At 37.9% G+C, this 19,785-nt stretch overlaps 1 protein-coding gene across 1 annotated transcript; it reads left to right on the top strand.

Annotated features, from left to right (window-relative positions):
- Window positions 1–790: 790 nt before the first annotated feature.
- cpt1ab (carnitine palmitoyltransferase 1Ab (liver)) lies at window positions 791–18,116 on the top strand. Its single transcript, XM_032585331.1, is given in 21 exon segments — window positions 791–919; window positions 4,367–4,531; window positions 5,700–5,842; window positions 6,549–6,720; window positions 7,406–7,507; window positions 7,786–7,923; window positions 8,070–8,147; window positions 8,763–8,870; window positions 10,402–10,489; window positions 12,366–12,561; window positions 13,260–13,448; window positions 13,549–13,606; window positions 13,608–13,655; window positions 14,140–14,253; window positions 14,367–14,492; window positions 14,494–14,532; window positions 14,827–14,958; window positions 15,071–15,223; window positions 15,349–15,462; window positions 16,283–16,375; window positions 16,467–18,116. Coding segments are annotated over 20 exon segments (2,319 nt in total). The 5' UTR covers window positions 791–919; window positions 4,367–4,390; the 3' UTR covers window positions 16,554–18,116.
- The last annotated feature ends 1,669 nt before the right edge of the window (window positions 18,117–19,785 follow it).

Raw genomic sequence — 19,785 nt, forward strand, 5'->3', positions numbered from 1 at the left:
AGAACAGAACCTTTTGACCTGATGGGAAATCAACACTGCAGATCACCCTAAACACACTACCATGATTACACCGTGAAACATGGTGATGGCAGCATCATGCTGTGGGAATGCTTTTGTGTGGCAGGGTAAAGGACATTGTAGAAGTTGTTTGGAAGTAAAGTCCACTTCCAACAAAACAATGACCAAAAATAGGCATAGAGATATAATGGCGTGGTTTAGATTAAAGTATATTCGTAGGTGTAGTTTGGCCAGTGTGAAAAGTCTGAAGTTTGTTTATTTCGCCCAATCTTTATGTGTGCAAAACTAGTAGGAATATGCCACTCAAAAACTTGCAGCTGGTATGAAAACTGTTTTGACTCAGAGGGAATGTATACAAATGCCCCTTTGCATTATTTAACAAAAAGTAATTTTCTATAAGTAATTCTTTTGATTTGTGAAAATGCTGTCGATGGTGTATGGCAGCATGATAATCATATTTGCAGTTTAATATCTTATATTTACTATTAGTTATATTGTGGATTAAGCCACATTTTGAAAATAATATTTTTTTAAGGGTGTAACCAAGACAATAAATGATTATATTTACTGCATTTATCCAACGTCAGATACTTAACAGCCTGGGGGAACAGAATTAACATTATGTTCTTCAGGCAACCTACACTATCACGTCATTCCAGTTCTTACCTGTTCAAGATGAGCATGCAACGTTTTTTCCATAGGAGTGTAACCGCCAGGGGGCGCTGCTTCCTCCACTCTAAAAGAAGTCATATGTGACGCAACCAAAAGGGGGGAAGGCCTTGTGTACAAGTCTTCGCTCCCATTCATGTAGAGTGCTGAGCTGTAGCAGCCATCGCAGAGTCCAGACGCTCCACATCTTCGTTAAAGCAGAGAGCCTCGCCCTCCCAGACAGAAAGAAAGTGTAGGTGAGATCTTTATTTTGTTTTTAGGAGGACCGCGTGTCTAATGTTGTGGGTTTCTTTGCGTTTTCTCTTTTGTCGTAGTCGAGGTCCAGACGGTTGCTGCAGGTCTTTGAGAAAGGAGAAGCAATAGCTTAGATAAGTGAGAGGAAGCCGTGTGAAAAAAAACATTTCCTTACTCAACCCCACAGTCGGCATAAACGTCAGCTTGTTGTATTTCCTTATTGAGGTTGAATTGGGTTAAAGGTTGTTGCTAAAAGACTGTTTGCGTCGTCATGACCTGAGGGCTTGGGAGCTTGTTTGGCCTGCAGACTCCACAAGACAAAGTTTGCGCTTTTTAGTTGCTGAAATGCACAATTCAGTGCTACGCCTACTGTGACAGACGGCTTAATATTTTATCTTTGAAATTCCTCCACTAAAAAAAAAAAAAAATACATTAGGGAAATGGCTCGACTGTTATTTTATTGTACTTTGTTTTAGGATTCATTTAATAACCTGTATGTAAATATTGTCGCCATTTCTCAGAGCATGAATGTAGGCAAAAGTCCAAGTAGAGGTCATTCACTGGACAAATCACTTGTCAACTTCTTTACAGCACATAATGTATCCTGTTATTAAGTAATGTAATAATGTGAATTTTTTACAATTTTCTTCGCATCTAATTATCGCAGTTTTGCAACTTTTAGAAATGTTAAAATGTGTTAAAATGTCACCTGCCTGTTGAAGGTCAGTAATACCTGTCTGGTCACTGTGCCCTCAAGGTACGAGCATGATCAGATTTCAAACAAAAGTCATTGCTTTCCAACTTAAGGTTTGGGTTAGTATGGAAATTGATATACAAATGACCCTATTTTAAGTGCTTAACTGAAAATAGGCGTGGTTAACTTAAAATAGGTGATAGTGATGGAATACCGGACACGTTACCTATGTATTTTATGGTGAAATTGTTAATAAAAATGTTCCAGCTGATATTAGGTGCTGCAAAAGGGTTTTTAGCAGGTGGATGCTGACGTTTCTAGTAGCATAATTCAAATCGCCTCCACACAGCGTCTGGAAACAGGAGGGTGAACCACATATTTTATCAGCGTTTGCCTGATTGTTTTCGTATCTGCTTTTTCAAACAGAAAGAAAAAAAAAACCGTAATCTGTTTGTTTTTAAACCATAAAGCCAACAGTGCACTCCTGATTGCTGCATCGTCATCACAAATGACCGGGTTTGCTGGTTTACGAGGCGTTTTGCTCACTGTTGGCAGTTTTCTCCCTGTTTCTAAGCGGCGCAGCGCTGCGACCTTTCCCCTAGTTTCTGCAGCACAGGGTGGATCATGTGATGCTTCAGAGTGGCTGGGGGAAGGGACTGGCTGCTCAAACACTGCTGCTCTGTGGATGCTGCTCTGCTGCTTCCGACCACTGCTAGCGTAGACACGACGCGTCCTGATTTCAGAATGCACAAATCAAACCGCGAAATAGCAGCTGTGCAGGGACGTGCAGATGTATTCCTCTCTTCAAACATGGCTGAAACAGGGGAAATATAACTAAAGCGCTAGATTCTGAAATGAGTTTCTCGCCACAGAAGTTGACAAACTTGCAGTATTTAATATTTTTGATGCGCTGACCATGTGATATCTGGTCTTCTGTGAGGTCTGACCAATTTTAGTTCCAAAGGCTATATATAACATGTATGGAGGAAAAAAGGTGCCAGAATACAACAGAGTATTCCCCTGTTGTATATCAAAAATCATGTCTGCAACTATCTGATGTAAATCAAACTAAAAGAGCCAATTCAAGTACATGCTGTTGGTCTATCTATGTATTCATAGGACTGATAGTGTAGTGCAACTTATTGATGATACAATCCAAAATAATTATTAGATAATCTGCAATATAGCAAAATTTTCTGGCTGTGAGCAGTGATTGGCAGGTCAAATAGTGAAAGATCAGGCTTTTTATTTCTATTAGTTAAGGTTAGGGGTGCATAACATCTGGAAAACATTCAGTTGCTGAATATTACAATTATAGATTATATTTAACTCACATTTTCTTTACTTTCTTTTTTACCCACCTCTCTTTGTGAGCTGAAGTGTCTAAAACACTAAACATATACAGTGTGGGCATCAGGTGCATTGAAAGTCTACCCAATAGGCCAAAAATAAAACTTTTTGGGGTTGGTAGGCCTTTTTCAAAAGTGACAAGTGTCCAACAAAGGGCAAAAGAAACATACTGGACAAATGACTGCACAGATATAACAACTAATGTAATGTAATGTAAACAGGATGGTTTACCTAATAATAATTTGTTTGGACTGTGAGAGGAAGCCAGAGTACCTGGGGAAAACTCATGCATGTGGAGAACTGCTGCCAACTGTCCCATCATGCAACATGTCTGGATAGTTTTAGTTTATATATATATTCAGAACTTATGATAAATTTAAATCTGTGAAGATGTTGTCTTCAAAAAAGCAAACACAATCTTTAAAGCACAAGTATTAATTGGCAGTGTGATTATAGTGTTCTTTTCTCATGTAAATTAATCTTTTGAGTTTTAAGATTCCTTTAGTATCTTATTCAGTATTTTTTTTCTTGCAGAGAATCCAATGTGATTGAATTGGGTAATTCCCACTGTTATCACGGAATGTGGACCAGTGACTTTAAAGAACTGTTTCAGAAGCTGATCAATATGAGAGATTGTTCTCTTTTCTTTGGGGCTATTTCCAGCCTCATGCAGATATCGACATATTGAGACTGAATGTGTGCTATGATGCAACAGTTCTGCAAATCACCTAACCATGTTTAACTCTGATCTTGACACTGTGTAATTATTCCACCTACATAGTTATTAAACAGAAATGTTGCAGGAAAAGGAATAGGACTGCATGGCATTATTAAAATGTCAGATATCACATTTAAAATGGTTAAATTCCTCAATCACAATATGAGTTACAATAAAGTGATTAAATTTAAAGATGTTTTTATTCAATCAATAATTTTGTTTTTGTTACTTGAAATGACATAGGCATCAACCGAAAGATAAAACAATGTACAAAAACAATTCATTATTTTCATCTACAGCAATAAATTGCTGTAGGAATTTACAGCAATTTAAAAATATGACTGGAAAATATTTACATTTTGTCAAATTAAAAGGTTAATTTTAATCTGTGAGGGGTATAAATACGTTTGTGCCTAATTGTAAATGGCAACACGGGAAACAATTGCAATTTGCAATGTAAAAAAACTCAGTTGAGCTTTTAAGTGTAATACAGTTGCTAAGTGTATTGGCAAAACATCTAAATATATTTTAAAACCTTTGCTACTGTAAACAAAAGCTAATTGCATTTCACTCTTATAATTAACTAATGTCATTTGCTTTCTTTGTAGTATTGATACTAGGCAAAATGAAGCTGCTGAATGATGATGCACATTGTGACATATTTGTTTTGTTTGTTCTTTCAGTGACTTTACTTTAGAGCAGCCACCATGGCAGAAGCTCATCAGGCGGTGGCCTTTCAGTTCACTGTCAGCCCTGATGGCATCGACCTACATCTGTGCCACGAGGCTCTACGCCAGGTCTACCTCTCTGGCCTCCACTCCTGGAAGAAAAGGTTCGTTCGCTTCAAGGTAAGAGTTGCTGGATATGCTGAAGGGCAATGTCCAGATGGTTATCTGCAAAGAAAAAACAGTATTGACAAAGTAACTTCTTCATCTGGTTGATGTGTCCTGAACTCCCTTTTTCACTGCAGAGCCTGGCTTCAAAGCCGGGCTGAGCATTTTTGCATTAGCACTTCATGCTCTGTCCCACTCTACTCTCGAGCCTGCCAGACAGGTCTGGTTTGGAGTCAGCTGTTGATTGGTGCATTTCGCTGCGGGGCGGGACAGAGCCGAGTCTTCTTCCAGATCTCTGGGTCAGAGGAGCGCTCTTTCTCGATGTCTGTATTTTTAACATGCGACACCAAAAAATCCCATCATAATCTATTTTTACCTGTAAGTTTTTAAACGATAATGATGACATTTTCAATTGCATTTTATTTTTATTTCGGTTGAAATAATATTCAAAAAGCTGTACGGAGGATCCACATCATGTCATCACACATCAAGCAGATAAATGTATGTAGATTTTTTGGCAGTGAGAAAAAAAAGCATACATTGATGTTTGTCCAATGACTGCATACAGACAATAAAATTAAATGATTGCAAAAATTCTGAGGTAAATGTTTCCCTCAGCTTTCTTGCTGACAAGTGCGTACAGAAAGAGCTGGACGCGACAAACAAAAACGAAAATATTCCTCGATCTCTGGGGAAATCGCTTCGGCAGCTTTCGCTGAAATTTGATTGACATGACCATCCCTGGTCACCTTCGAAGCGACACTTTGCTCAATGCAAAACAGCCAGGTCAGGGCTGAAGGGGGGCAGGCTGCAGTGCAAAAAGGCCTCTTTTCCAGTTTCTGAGTTTCTTTGCCTTAGTTTACAGGCAACAGAAACTTTCGACTGTCCACAGCACTATTCTGCCATACTGTAAATCTCTTTACTGTGGTGTTACTGTAAACTGTTACACCAGAAGGTTACCCCTGTCTGACACGAACTGCAAACAGTGACAGTAACCTTCCTGAGTGTTCTTTGTGTCCTCACCTTTGGCCTAGTGGTTTGTTTACACACAGTCACACTGAATCATTCAAAGACTTGCCACCTTTTTTTTTTAATAGGCAATTAGTGTCTTTATCACCACGTGTGTTACAACATTTTACAGATTGTTAATCACATCTTCTGAGTTTATGTTTCATTTTTACAGAATGGGGTGATGACTGGTGTGTACCCGGGCAGCCCGGGTGGGTTCATGGTAGTGGTCGTGTCATACATGTCATACAACAAATACAAACAATTGGATCCTTCTATGGGATTGATTGCCAGACTTGGCCAACACATACCTATCAGGTGAGTATGGTGTTGTTCTCAGTAAATAAACAGAAACAGTAACAACACCAATAAAACAACAGGCCGCTGAAGATTGGCCAAGAACTGTCAGCGATACTTTTTTATCCACAACACTTCTTTATTAGTTTTTCTTCTGCGCCTTCTGTTTGATAACGACGTTAATCCCGTTTAGGGAACACGTTGTGCTCTCTTGAATCCCATAGTACACCCTTTATCAACACAGATGAGTGCTCTCCTCATTCAGGTTTTATTCTATAACATACAGCCAACTTGGGGACGCTAGAAATCCTTTGTAGTTTGGTTTTGTTGCATAATCTAAGAATATGTGATGATGAAAGTCCTGTGTTTTTTAATAACAACTACACAGCGTTTATGATTTAATGAGTTGTGTTGTGTGTCTGCATGTGCACTTGTCGGTTTGAATAATGCAACTGTTATCACTCATAATGCAAGCTGTCTTTGTTGACTTTAGACTAGGCCTTGTCCCACAGCTGCTGTGTGGCTCTTATTCTCCTGTGTTAATTGCGTGCTGCACAACACACTAGACTGGGATTTTTCTAAAAGTTCAGTTCTCCAAGGATCTTAGACACAATATTATGTCATATTTATTTTTGTCATATTTTACTTTCTAATGAACCTTTTTTTTTTATAACATTAAGATGTGCCACTGAAAGCTTTTTATTCTTTTCTTCTCCTCTACCTGCAGCCGATACATGTCCACAGATAGCCAGAGGATACTTGGAGGGGTTCTGGTGGGTACGGGCCTCTGGGTCACCATCATAATGATCATGAGGAATGTTCTGAAGAGCCTGCTGTCATGGCACGGCTGGATGGAGTCACGCCACGGCTCTCTGCCTTTTGGTACTCGTTTGTGGCTGGTGAGATGTTGACGTCCTTTTTCAGCCTTACAAGGATCAGCTTAAGGAAAAAATATGTGAATAATATCTGTCTATAACAAAAGTTACATTTGGTACTTTTTTTTCTTCTATTTTTTCATTAGACTTATTTGTTTTGTATAATTTTATGTAAATGCTCTATATGCTTTCTTTTTTATAAAGGTGGGGGAAAAGTATGCAATTTAATTTGAGTATTTTCCAGGTTTGGATGAATATGGGAGAAAATAAAAGTACTAAAACATTTCTTTATTTCCAGAATTTATTTTGTAACTCATTACATAAAAACTCCATCTATCCCTCCTTCTAAAATATTCGTTCTGTGGTTTTACACATTACATTTTTTTAAAGCCCTGACCAGTGTACAAACATGTCATAAGTTCATAGCAAACACTTGTGCTTGCATTATAAAAAGGATTAATATCTTGGAAAATTTAAGTTTAGGAAAGTACAGAGTTGGTAAATATCAAAGGGTTAGAAATGTAATGTCTGTTAATATTGTTGGTAATTTAAATCTTGTTTGGTCTTATCAAAATTACAAACTAGCTTGTTGTTTTTTAGCCCTTTTTAGCTTAAGGCTTTAAGTACATATTTACATTTTGTATTCTATTCTGCAAAGTACAGATAAAGCAGAACTCTAACTTTGTCCTTATCTTTTCTATGTGTTCAGATATTGGTGAAGGTGTTCTCTGGCAGAAAGCCATTGCTCTACAGTTTCCAGAACTCTCTCCCTCGGCTACCTCTTCCCACTGTCGAGGACACATGCAGAAGGGTAATCTTCCATTCCACTTGCTTTTGAGTTTGTACTTAGTTTGTGCCTATTTATTATATATAGTGCTTTTAGATTTAGAAGGGAGATTATATTTGTGTTTTTGAGGAGTAGTAGAAAAACACACTAATATGTTGAAAATCCTGCACAAAGATTTTTTATTTTTTTATTTTGAGCGACAGCAAAACGAGCTTTCCAGGTTTTGTGGTATTTTTAACCACTCTCTTTCTTAAAATAGCTAATTCCTTTGTATCTCCCCGTGGGACTCTTTCTGTTGACAGTACCTGGAGTCGGTGCGCCCACTGATGGATGACGAGCAGTTTGAAAGGATGAAGGCCTTGTCAAAAGACTTTGAGAAGAATCTGGGACCCAGGGTGCAGTGGTACCTCAAACTCAAGTCCTGGTGGGCATCCAACTATGTAAGCCAGAAGGAATTTTTTCTCCTTTATGCTTTTGTTATAATTTCGCACACTGTCCTTATTATTGAATAAGCTACATCATTAAAACCAGGTTGTCTGATTACCTTACACTATTGCTTTTTATCCTTTCTGCATTTCTTGCACAGGTTAGTGACTGGTGGGAAGAGTATATTTACCTGAGAGGCCGTGGACCCATCATGGTCAACAGCAACTATTATGCCATGGTGAGTCACCTGTCTTCAGGTTGCAAGAAGTGATCTGGTCTTCCTTTTTTTTTCTTTCTTTTTAATAATTTATTAAATTATTTTTGCCTCTTCTTTATTTTCAGAACTTGTTAAACTTTTTTTTCCAAATAAATGAAACACTTATTTCTCAAGGTGAGAGTTTCAAAAGGTTAACTGTCAGATTAACATTTTGAAACAAATCTCACATTTCTCATCGGCTTGTCATGCTTCTAACAGTGAGGCATAAATTACCATGTGTTAGCCCAAAGAAAGCTTCATTATTATAATACACTTTAATTTCTTGATTTTCTTTCATTTCTTGATGAGATGTCAAATATCCAGCAATAATTATGTCACGATCCTGTTGATGGCTACAAAAAAAATCTTGTGAAGGATACGCAACTTGCTTTTTCATTCTGGAAGAAGAACTGTTCACATGCATCATTAAAAGCTCAAATTTATTTTGACATTTATGCCCATCGTGAGTGCATGTAAACTTCTGGCCAAACTCAGTCATTATAGTGAATATTATACTGCCCTTATCTTTTTTGTAAACGTAACCTACTGAAATGCAACTGCTGATTGATTCAGTTAATAAGTTAATCTTTTTTGCAGGACTTTTTGTACGTGTTCCCCACGTCCAGCCAGGCTGCCCGGGCAGGTAATGCTGTTCATTCCATCATGCTCTACAGGAGAAAACTGGACAGAGCTCAGATCAAACCAGTGAGTACAAGAGCCAGTTGGTCTTTTGCCTCAATCAATTCCTTTACTAAGTTGTACTTTGTCTATGCCAATCAAGCTGTAAATGAATAATTAATAACATTATATAGGAATATGTTTGACCATACCTTAGTTTATAAATGTTTAACTTTCTTTAATACATTTTATCTCAGTGGGTTTGTCCTTTACGTTCACTTTAACAACTTATTTTTCACAACCTTTTTCTTTTTCCACTTTTAGGTAAGCTTGTTATCCACAATCCTACTAATTCTGTTAATATTAGGCATGGGCTGGTTTTTAAATCCTTAAAGTGTGAAAACCTGTTGTAAAAATACCAAAATATTTACATGAAAATCTAAAACATATTGCGACAGCTTTCTTTAAAAACAAAAAAGCAATAATAATTTCCACAACTTTAAAATTAAAACTTACAGATTATTATGAGAATAATAACGCAGTGGCCACTTTGTTTTTTCGTCATTCTCATTTAAATAAGCACTTCTCTAACCTTTATTATTCAGCTTTAAAGTCTTTCATCAAAGAGTAGAAAAACAATTAGATTTTTCTGTATTTGTCCTGCTGTTTAAATTTAATTCAGATCTCTGATCAATTGATTAGTTAATATCTGTGAAATGTATTTATTTTAAGCCAGACTTGTGTTAAAAATTGGAACAAAATTTTACTCCTATATATTTTTAAATGTTTACAGTTTGGATTGTAATTATTTTGTGTTTTACTTTTTATGAAGTGGCAATAATATAACTGGCTGGTTAATTGATCCTGTTTTCAACTATTTATCTGTAATGCTATTAGTTTGCCAATAGTAGTTTCAAAATAGTGTCACCTTATTAAAAATATGTTTTAGTTAAATCGATTGTTCATTGATTTAACAAAAAATGTTCAAACTGACAATTTTTTTTATTTTTTGTCAGTAAGGGGCGCAGGGTAGTAGTCTTCTTTCAACCAGCTGACTAGCAGTGCGCAGCAACAGTTGGAGGCAGGGAGTTTGGTCCTACTCTCAGCTTGAAAACGCCGGAGGAAAAGAAAAAAAGTCCAGAAATTCCTCAGGCATCTCATAAATAGAATTTAAAATATATAAATAGAATGACAGAAGACTTTAACGATTTTGAAACTGTAACATTTTCAAACCTTGATATACCTTGATGCTAGTAAGTAGCCCATACCTGATGCATATTAACCCATCTGACTGTCCTACTCTTAACGTTTAAAACCTCTGAGCTTTTTTGCTTTTCCTACTGGAAACACACAGTAGTGATAGCCGGCAATGCTTTGTTGTTTCCAGTTGCTAACACTAACTCACCATCATTGGTTTAATTTTTTGATTATGATCTTTTCAGCATGCCTATTAGAATTTTCATTCTTACCACAAAGTCGAAATGAATAGTTTGTTCTAAAATCAGTTGTTTGAATTTATATACAAACTCAAATGCATGAGCTCGCTATGTTACACGCTCACGTTTGGTTGTTTCTGTTCTACTGTTTTGTTCTTTCGTTTTGACGGACGCTGCGTTAGATATACTTGCTGGCCAACAAGGTACCTCTGTGTTCTGCTCAGTGGGAGCGAATGTTTAACACCTCCCGCATCCCTGGTGTGGAGACAGGTAAGAGGAGGGCACAGCCGCCTTGCCCTCAGATCCTCAGCCATGTGACCCTACAGCCCTTGGAAACAGTGACTCTATCACTCATTCCCATCAGCACAACCCTGAAACAGTCCCATAGATCTCATAGTACTATTTCAATTAGTTTTTAATTGTCAAAAGTCTATTTAATTGTAAATAAAACCTTCTCGTTGCATCAGGGTTTTGATGGTGGCACTGAGATGGCAGCCAACTGGTTTCTGGTCCTTGCCTCTTTTCCTCTGAGGTTCTCCTTCCTAAATCCATTTTAATTCCTACTCCACTACATCCATGCTCTCCTCCATTTAGTCGTCTGTCTGCCGCTTCGTCTCTGGGGTTTTTAGTGATTTACTTTTATCATCTCTGTGTTTTTTTTTTTTTTTTTTTCACTCTCCCCTTTTGCTTTTCAGCTCATGCTCCTACAAACTATTCCCATGTGCTCAGCCCAATTCGAGCGTATGTTCAACACGACTCGTGTCCCAGGTGTAGAGACAGGTAGAGTCTTTAGCAGTGTCACCTCCTCCACTCTTCTCCTGCTGTCCTTCACAACAGGGCGTTTCTGTGTTTGAATTGGAAATAATCAAACTTCCATGTATTAATAATGCATGCGTGCATAAAAATGCACATTCAAGTTTTAATTTGCATGAGACTCGAAGCCAGTTTCTCTGTTTTGAAAAAAAAAAATCATTGTATTCAGGTGTTCCAATCAGGTCCCAGTCAAACCTAGACGTGTAGACGTGAAAGAATAGGTTGCTCCCAGAAACAGCTGCCGAGGCCATAGTGAACTGAGGTAGCCAACTTTCTGCAGAGTCAAATCTGATTTAGTCTTCAGATTAGCTCAACAACAGCATGGAGTGGACTTTGATGGCCAATCTATTTGCATTCAAAGCTTATATCACTGACTACAATGCAAATTGTTGGACTTCACTCTAACGTGTTCAACTTTATATGTCTCAGAAATGTCTGAATCACATGATATTTCTGATATCACACTGCCCCATTTCAGAAGGTTAATGTGAATAACAAAAATCAGGACTACCGCCAAAGTGTAGTGGCGGTAGTCACTTATCTTAAAGATTAGTTAGGGTATAAGTAGATATTTCAACATGTATGTAAAAAAAACAAACAAAAAAAAAAGGAAACATTCACCGATGTTATTGCACATTGCATGATATCCTAATGCCACCATACTTAGGTTTATTTCTTGTGGTTTCCTCCTGGGTTTAAATACCATCTGTTTATATTCTTGTCTGCTACATAAGCAATGCTTGTTTGAACACTTAGTATCACCAGAAAATCATCATTGAACTCAAAACTCAAAAGTAATTCTCTAGTTGTGTTTGTCTAGTTATGCCCTGTGCTGCTCAAACAAGCATTGCTGTAGTTCAATGTATTCCAGTCCAGCCCTTTCCCTAAATGGCTTTCCCGTTTCATTTTACTTCCTTCACATCCCTTTTCAAGTTACTTTAGTTTTGTAATTAGATGTTTGTTAACCACAAACTGCACTTCTCCTGTAAATTTCACTCATTAAATGTTTATTTAATTAAAATTAAACTGTTTATGTCACATTGTTTTATTCATCAGTGTTGAATGGATTACTAACACAGTTAGTGTTTTTAGAAATGGAACAATGTGACATTCATAATCTGTACCCTCAGTGTCTTAAAAAAGCACAAAGACAAAAGTTTCTAAAATTCAAACATTATTAACTTCAAAATGTAGTGATTGGAAACATAGCGATAAGCATGAACTTAAAAAAATACAGTTTGACTGTCACCAAAACACATCTTTTCTCCAAACATGGTTCCAATTGTATTTGCATCTGTCTCTTCTTTTCCCCTCCCATGGGTACCTGTATCAGATACACTCCAGCACATGAACGAGAGCAAACACATTGCTGTGTACCATAAGGGCCGTTTCTTCAAAGTGTGGATGTTTTACGATGGACGGCTGCTGTTGCCACGGGAGATCGAGCAGCAGATGGAGAGGATCTTGGCAGATAAGTCTGAGCCGATGCCAGGAGAGGAGAAACTAGCTGCACTTACTGCAGGAGAAAGGTAGGTGGAGCAAGAGATGAAGAGACTGCAAGTTGGGGAAACATCCACAGCAATGTCTATTGACTACAATGGCTACAAAAAGAGCATTCAAAGATTTTCTTTCAGTTTAGAGCATAAGGTTTTTTTTTGCAGGATCATAAAGTTTTCAGGTTATTCATTTTAACACTAGGCTTCAAAAAGTCTTAAATATATCAAAGGATTTCTGTTCTGGATTCTAGATTTAAGTTAACTATCTTGGATTTGAACATTTGTTCATAATATTTTTCTTCAGTTACCAGGTTTTGATTATTTTGTTTTGTTTTTAGCTATGTGTTTACTGCCTTTCTTCATTCTGGGTTATTGTAGTTCCTCCTGAGGAATTCAGATGTTATGCTGAAGGAAAGCTACAATGATGCATAATTCAGAGCAGCTACCAGCACTGCCCAGAAGGAATTTCAAAACATTCAGCATTCGCCTCTGAAACTGGATTATTATAGATTTTTCAGGCCAGTCATGATCTAACAAAAGAAAGGGAGGGGTAGCACCTCTTTCTACAAAAATGAAACATCTTTGTAGAGAAACTGTGTGGCTCCTGTCAATTTATGCAGAGACCTAATTTATTTTTTGTTAGTAAATGCAAGACCTTGTTTCCAGCCTTCCTGCTCTCTGCATTTAATACAGCATCAACACTTCCTTTTTCTGCTCTTTTATTTCTTTAGGACCCCATGGGCAAAGGCCCGAGAGCAGTTCTTCAAAAGCGGTAAAAACAAGCAGTCCCTGGATGCCATCGAGAAGGCGGCCTTCTTTGTAAGCCTTGATGACACCGAGCAGCGTTACGATCTAAACAACCAAGTCAAGTCTCTGGACAGTTACGCCAAGTCCCTGCTCCATGGAAAGTGCTATGACAGGTGAAGAATAACAAATAAAGATATGTTATTGTATCATGAACCATATTCAAAATGCTTATTAGTGGGCCTTGAATGTTGATTGGTTATATTTTTCTTTCAGGTGGTTTGATAAGTCCTTCAATCTGATTGTCTACAAAAACGGCACCATGGGACTGAACTGCAGAGCACTCCTGGGCTGATGCTCCAATCGTTGGTCATCTGTGGGAGGTTCGACACATGCTTTCTATGTTTTTATTGTTTAAATCTGTGCCTTTAAAACAGCTTTCCTTCTTAGAACCTTTTTTACATTATAAACTCGAACCTCTATCTATATTGTTGCTAAGCTAATGGCATGTATGATGGAAAACTAACTCTTCCTTGTCCAGAGTTGATGGATGGAGCTTTACAGATGTACACCACACTTCTGGCTTTTTATGTGCCAAAGATTATGAAAACACTATTTTGGTCTATCGCATAAACCATGCGATGTTACATTACATTCAATGTAATGTAACACATTACATTGAATTTTGTGATCATCAGGTGATAAAAATGTGAAAATGTTCACATGCTAGGAACATTTTTCAAACCACTACAACAAGAAAACACATTCAGTAACTATTGATCATTAATACACAAAAAATAAACGAATGTGGAAAAAAAAAATGCTAAAACGTATAACGTAGTCTTTGCATCTTTTCTTTTAAACCAGCATGTTCTGTCCATGGATCCTAAGCTGGGCTATACTGAGGATGGTCACTGCCAAGGGAACCCTCACCCAAACCTTCCTGGTCCCCAGAGGCTGCAATGGGACATCTCCACAGAGGTAACATTGGAATACTTTACTTTTCCTGAGTAAAACAGTGCATATGTTTTATTTACGTTCACTATTGGCTCATATTTTACAAACCAAACACCCGACTTTGTCCGATCTCATAGTGTCAGGAGACCATCGAGAGCTCACTGACAGTAGCCAGGGCTCTGGCAGATGATGTGGACTGCCACATAATCCCTTTCGATGACTTTGGAAAGGGGCTGATTAAGAAGTGCCGCACCAGTCCAGACTGCCTTCATCCAGATTGCCTTGCAGCTGGCCCATTACAGAGTAAGTCCCAGTTGTATTTTCAGTTTCACTTTCCATGTACCAATTTACTGTACCAAAACACAAAACTCACCAGGGTGTGAAGCCAGTGTGTTTGGCAATTGATGCAATTTCAAATTATCAACGCTAGAGGGTGGTAACAACCAGGCCAAGACCCAAAGCAAATATTAAACCATTGCATGTTACTTGGATGTGCACTTTATGTATAAAAGAAAGCTTCTTAATGTTGTGGTTCAGTTATATTTTTTTGTGGTATCACTGTTGAAATTGACACTAGATAATGTTCTTTCTCAATAGGACAAAGGGAAGTTCTGCCTGACATATGAAGCCTCCATGACACGGCTCTTCCGTGAGGGTCGAACAGAAACCGTGCGTTCCTGCACCATAGAGACCTGTGACTTTGTTCGTTCCATGATCAGACAGGAGACAGTGAGTTTTACTGAACCCCTTAAACTTTTTTGCAGTGCTACAGAGGGAGAATTGTTACAATAAGAAAATCATCAGCTCATTGTGGTTTTCTTCTTAACTCCTGACTGTGCAGAGAGAAGAGCGCCTCAAGTTACTTAAAGTGGCAGCAGAGAAACACCAAAACATGTACCGCTTGGCAATGACAGGGCAGGGCATCGATCGGCACCTTTTCTGTCTCTATGTGGTTTCTAAATACCTTGGAGAGGAATCACCCTTCCTCAAGAAGGTCTGAGCTATGTCTAAATATTTTTTCTGTACGTTACTTGTAAAAAAATTGTTTTTTTCTTTACACTGGAGAACAATGTGTGTTTTTTCTGAACATGGGAATAAGTTGAATAACTTCATGTGCAGGTCTTGTCTGAGCCATGGAGGTTGTCCACCAGTCAGACCCCTCTACAGCAGGTTGAGTTGTTTGATCTGGCCAGACATCCAGAGTTGGTGTCCTCTGGAGGCGGATTCGGTCCAGTAAGTCCAATTTTCATCTGTCTGGAAAGTCACATTTAAAGTTTGAGGGAATGGTGGACTGTCGATCTAATGAGGCCAATTCTGTACTTTACAGTATCTTTAAAATGTTTCCATTCTCCTTAAAGGGGACATATCATGCAAAATCCTTTAACCATTAAATAATTTTTTTGTGTACTTTGAGTGTCTATGTGTGCAAAAAATTTAAATTTATTTTCTCCCAGTGCTGTAAGATAGCTCTGTATTCCGTTTGGGTCACATTTCTCTGCCTGTTCATTTTTCTCTATTCCCTATTACGCTTTCTTGTCTATTATGTCAGTGCATTTACTGTGGAACTGCTAAACAAAGTCATGGATTGCTGGCTAATTAGTTTTGTGAATCTGCCATTTTATTTTTTCTTGCAGTGATTTTGTAGTCGAAGTTCAGATATGTTGAAGTTGCAAGTAGACAAGTAAAAATGTTTGGTTTGGTTGAGTGGGGCGGATTGGAATGCTCTGCGACCTGGAGGGGTCAGTCGGGTGTCCATGCTTGTTATGTGGACTTTTGCAAGTTTTGAGGAGGGCCACTTGTGGCTTTCTCTGGATTTTTTCTCACATGTGGCAACTAATAGATGGATCTCTGTAGTTTCTCCATAGTTTCCATTGCTCTCCTTGCCTCAGTTTAGGTGAATGGCCTTATCTTCGCAGGCTTGGAGCTCTTCCGTGCGCTTTTAAATTTCTAATTATTGATAGAAAAACAAAGAGTTAGGTGTTGTTTGCATCCTTTGCCAGTTAGAATCTCCCAATGAAATTTGAGATAAAATATCAGATTTCATTTTCATTAGGTGGCTGATGATGGGTATGGTGTCTCCTACATCATCCTCGGTGAAGAGCTCATCAACTTTCACATCTCCAGCAAATACTCAAGTCCAGAAACTGTGAGTTTCCTAGTTTTAAGGCATATCGTGTGCTCTTCTTTCAGGTATTTTGTCTTTCTAATGTTTTTTCTCTCTCCTTTTGGTGTTTCAGGATTCACGTCGTTTTGGTGACAACATCAAACAGTCCATGCTGGACATACTGGATCTCTTCCAGCTAGGGAAGACGGTGCCCAAGTGATGATTTTCACCATGTTTTTTTTTTTTTCAGGTTTTCTGATTTATCAAATCTTCCTGTAGATTGTACAGAATCACTTTGTGGAATTGGGATTTCTATGTTAATTAATGTTACATAAATAAGGAAGGCATTAAAATGAGTCACTGTCAATATGTTGTGTAGAGATTTGCGTGTACAGATTGGTTTAGGCGAGCCTCCAGCACAGGTGGTGTGCAGATCAAAGTATGTACTTGCGAAACTGAACTTTAGCGGTGCCTTAGTGACCCACTAATGTAAAAGAAAAAAGGGGCGGACATTCTAGTTTGGGAACAAATCTGTGCTCTAACACTGAATAATATTCTGGTTGAAGATTTGTTCAGTAGCATCATCCAATTTTTAATGATGTTTTAAGTTGTAAGATGGTGCACTACTTTTATTAGTTTCCACCCTGTGCATGTGGGGATCATCTGCTTCCTGCTGTTGCAGCTCTTGACTCACCATTACTGACTCAAACGGCAAACGTGATGTTAAATATCAGCTCGTTTTTAGGTTACACAGTGTCCACCTATTTCACTTGGTCCAGCAGGTTAGATGAAAGTAGATTCTCCTGGTGGTGAAATTGTATATCTGTAATCACAAGAATCATAGATGGGAAGCTTTGATCTGATGTGTAACTCTGTGTCAGTGTGATTCTGAACAAAACGCAAGACAGGAAACGGGTGCCACTGTCTATTCTCCATGGCCTTTCTGTACAGTCTGTTCAGTTTTAGCTGCTATGATTTTTATGAGGTTGCCATGAAAGCTGTTCTGATGTGTGCGTTTCATTTTCATACTCAGGTTTTGCTAAGCTACCCTGTTATCATAAGGTGCTTTCGGCAGCGCTCATTCTGGTTTCTGCGGATGATGATCCTGTTAAGTTTGTCGTTGGTATAAAGTAAAGTTTGTTTGAGAGTGAGAACTGGAATAACATAAGAGGGGAGGAAACTCGACACCATATGCTTAACTGTAACTTTTTATTCTGATTATTTAAGAAAATAATCTTTGAGATGATTTGTGAACTTTCATGGGCGATGTGTTGATGTGTTGGTTGGTGGTAGTTGTACGGCTGTTGTTGCCTCGTCGAAGTGTTTCAGAACCATAGCAGCTTGTTGGTCTCCAGGACTGTAGGAAAACTGAAGTTTCTCTCGAATAAACTCTCAAAAATGTTAGATTAAAGTTGGGGTTTTTATTTATATGTTGTCAATCCATTATGGTTTTTAATTTGTTTTTGTTTTGTTTAAACCTTCCTATTTCACACAAACAGTGCATATTTACCAGCTGAATGTGGTGAATGATGAGCACTAAGTTAAAGCTTGTTTTGATCTATGAAGATAAGTCATTTTTTGAACATGACATTTTTGTTATCGTACTTTGCCAGTCTGTCGTAGTTTGACTTTTTATCTCAGTAGATCTCATGTTTACACTGCTGCATGTTATTTGAAGATGAAGCTGTACATGTTTGCCTTTTAATTTAAAGTTGTGTAAAAAGACAAGCAGCTGATATACCAAACAAAGTTTTAACAATAAAGTGAATGTCAGATAGCTGTATTGGTCTCATTTAGACTCTTATTTCCAGTGTGATTAACCTCATTTTTAAATGGACTTTATACTGAAAACCAGTAGTTGACATTTAGCTCAGCTATTGTAATTACAAACATTGTTTTAATCACTTAATCGACTTCAGGATCAATTTTATTTGATTACTTTTGAAGTAAATTTCTATTCTGCTCATTGTATTGTGTAGGTAAGTTTGCTCTCACCAACTTTGGTTCCCCAGAGAACATTATTAATTAAGTACTATTTGGGGAACGTGGCAAATTGGCCAGATGCTCTTTGCATCTCAAAATAAGTTCTGATTGATTTAATTGGTCTCTGTAGAGTTTGATTACTCTGTGTTTTACTCACAGTAGACAGAGTTCAGAAAAACCTTCAATTGGAGGAACAGATTAGTTCTCACCTGAACGTCGGGTTAGACTTGTCAGAGTGGGACCAATTCACTCTGACAAGAGTAAATTGGTCAATATCACAAACATTTTTGTGATATTGAAACAATTGGATTTGAATAAAATCTTAATTCATTCAAAATATTTGGGAGGCTTGTATATAACATCAAACAGACTAAAAGGTTAATTAAGACCATGCTTCTCAAAAATGTTCCATATGTGAAAGAAGTAATACAGTACTTCAGACTTGTTCAGTTTTGCTCAGAGTAAATATTTAAGGGGAAAAGTTTCAGTAGTAATGATGTTGCATCATGTGATCTGTACTGTCTTTGCAATTTTTTTTTTAATTGCAAAAAGGTGTTTTAGATTGAAGATTGCTGCAAACAGACCAAAGAGACTAGGTGTATAAAGGGGGGAACTCAGATACAGTATTTGGCTGCCGTCAGTAGTGGCGCCAGTAGGGCACTAGAGGGAACTATAGCTTCCCCTTGATAAGTCAGCATCTTCATAGCGCCTTCAAGAAAATATTTGTGGTCTGTGTGGTCCCTGGCAAAAACACAAAAATTAAAATTGTTAAATTCTGTTGTATTTGTCCAACTCATAGCGATAATTCCTCTGTTTATGTGAGATACAAACTAAAGTCGCAATGTATTTAACCATTTACACAGACAATTTCTATAGGTGCTGGGTGGCTCAGTTCATAGAGCACCCTCCCAATCTGCATTCTCAATGTGGGTATCCAGGGTTGGATTCTTTGCTATTTCCTGACAATTTACCGTTCAATAAAGGCCACCAGTGTCATAATATATTGCTGTATAAAAATGTGATCTTTCCATTCTCTTTAATCTCTATTTAAAGGGAAACTGGCTGGGGGCCTTACACTGACAAGTAGACAGGTGGCTTGGCTCATGTGGTTGTCGCCCAGGAACCAGTTCTGGCTCTAGGGTTATTAATAATTTATTTGTCTGAGCTCTAACAATATGTATTCAGATTAAATTTATAAAAAGGCTTTTTACAAGTGAAAATTGAGCAGAAAGAAACTGATCACATGTGAGATTTTCTATTTTACTTCCAACATACCTTGACAATGACACCTTCTTCCTCTTACTGTCGCCCCTCCCTCAGCTTCCGATGTGAGGCTGACATTTCCACCATGCATGCCTAAGGTCTTCCCAGGAGCTTACTGTGGGAATACACAAGGTCAAATCAGGAATAAAGGGTTATAACTCATCTTTCTTAGTTTATTGTGCTTCATGATTTTAACAAGATCTTGT

Source organism: Xiphophorus hellerii, chromosome 2 (genome assembly GCF_003331165.1).
Source record: "Xiphophorus hellerii strain 12219 chromosome 2, Xiphophorus_hellerii-4.1, whole genome shotgun sequence".
Classification (NCBI taxonomy): Eukaryota; Metazoa; Chordata; class Actinopteri; order Cyprinodontiformes; family Poeciliidae; genus Xiphophorus; species Xiphophorus hellerii.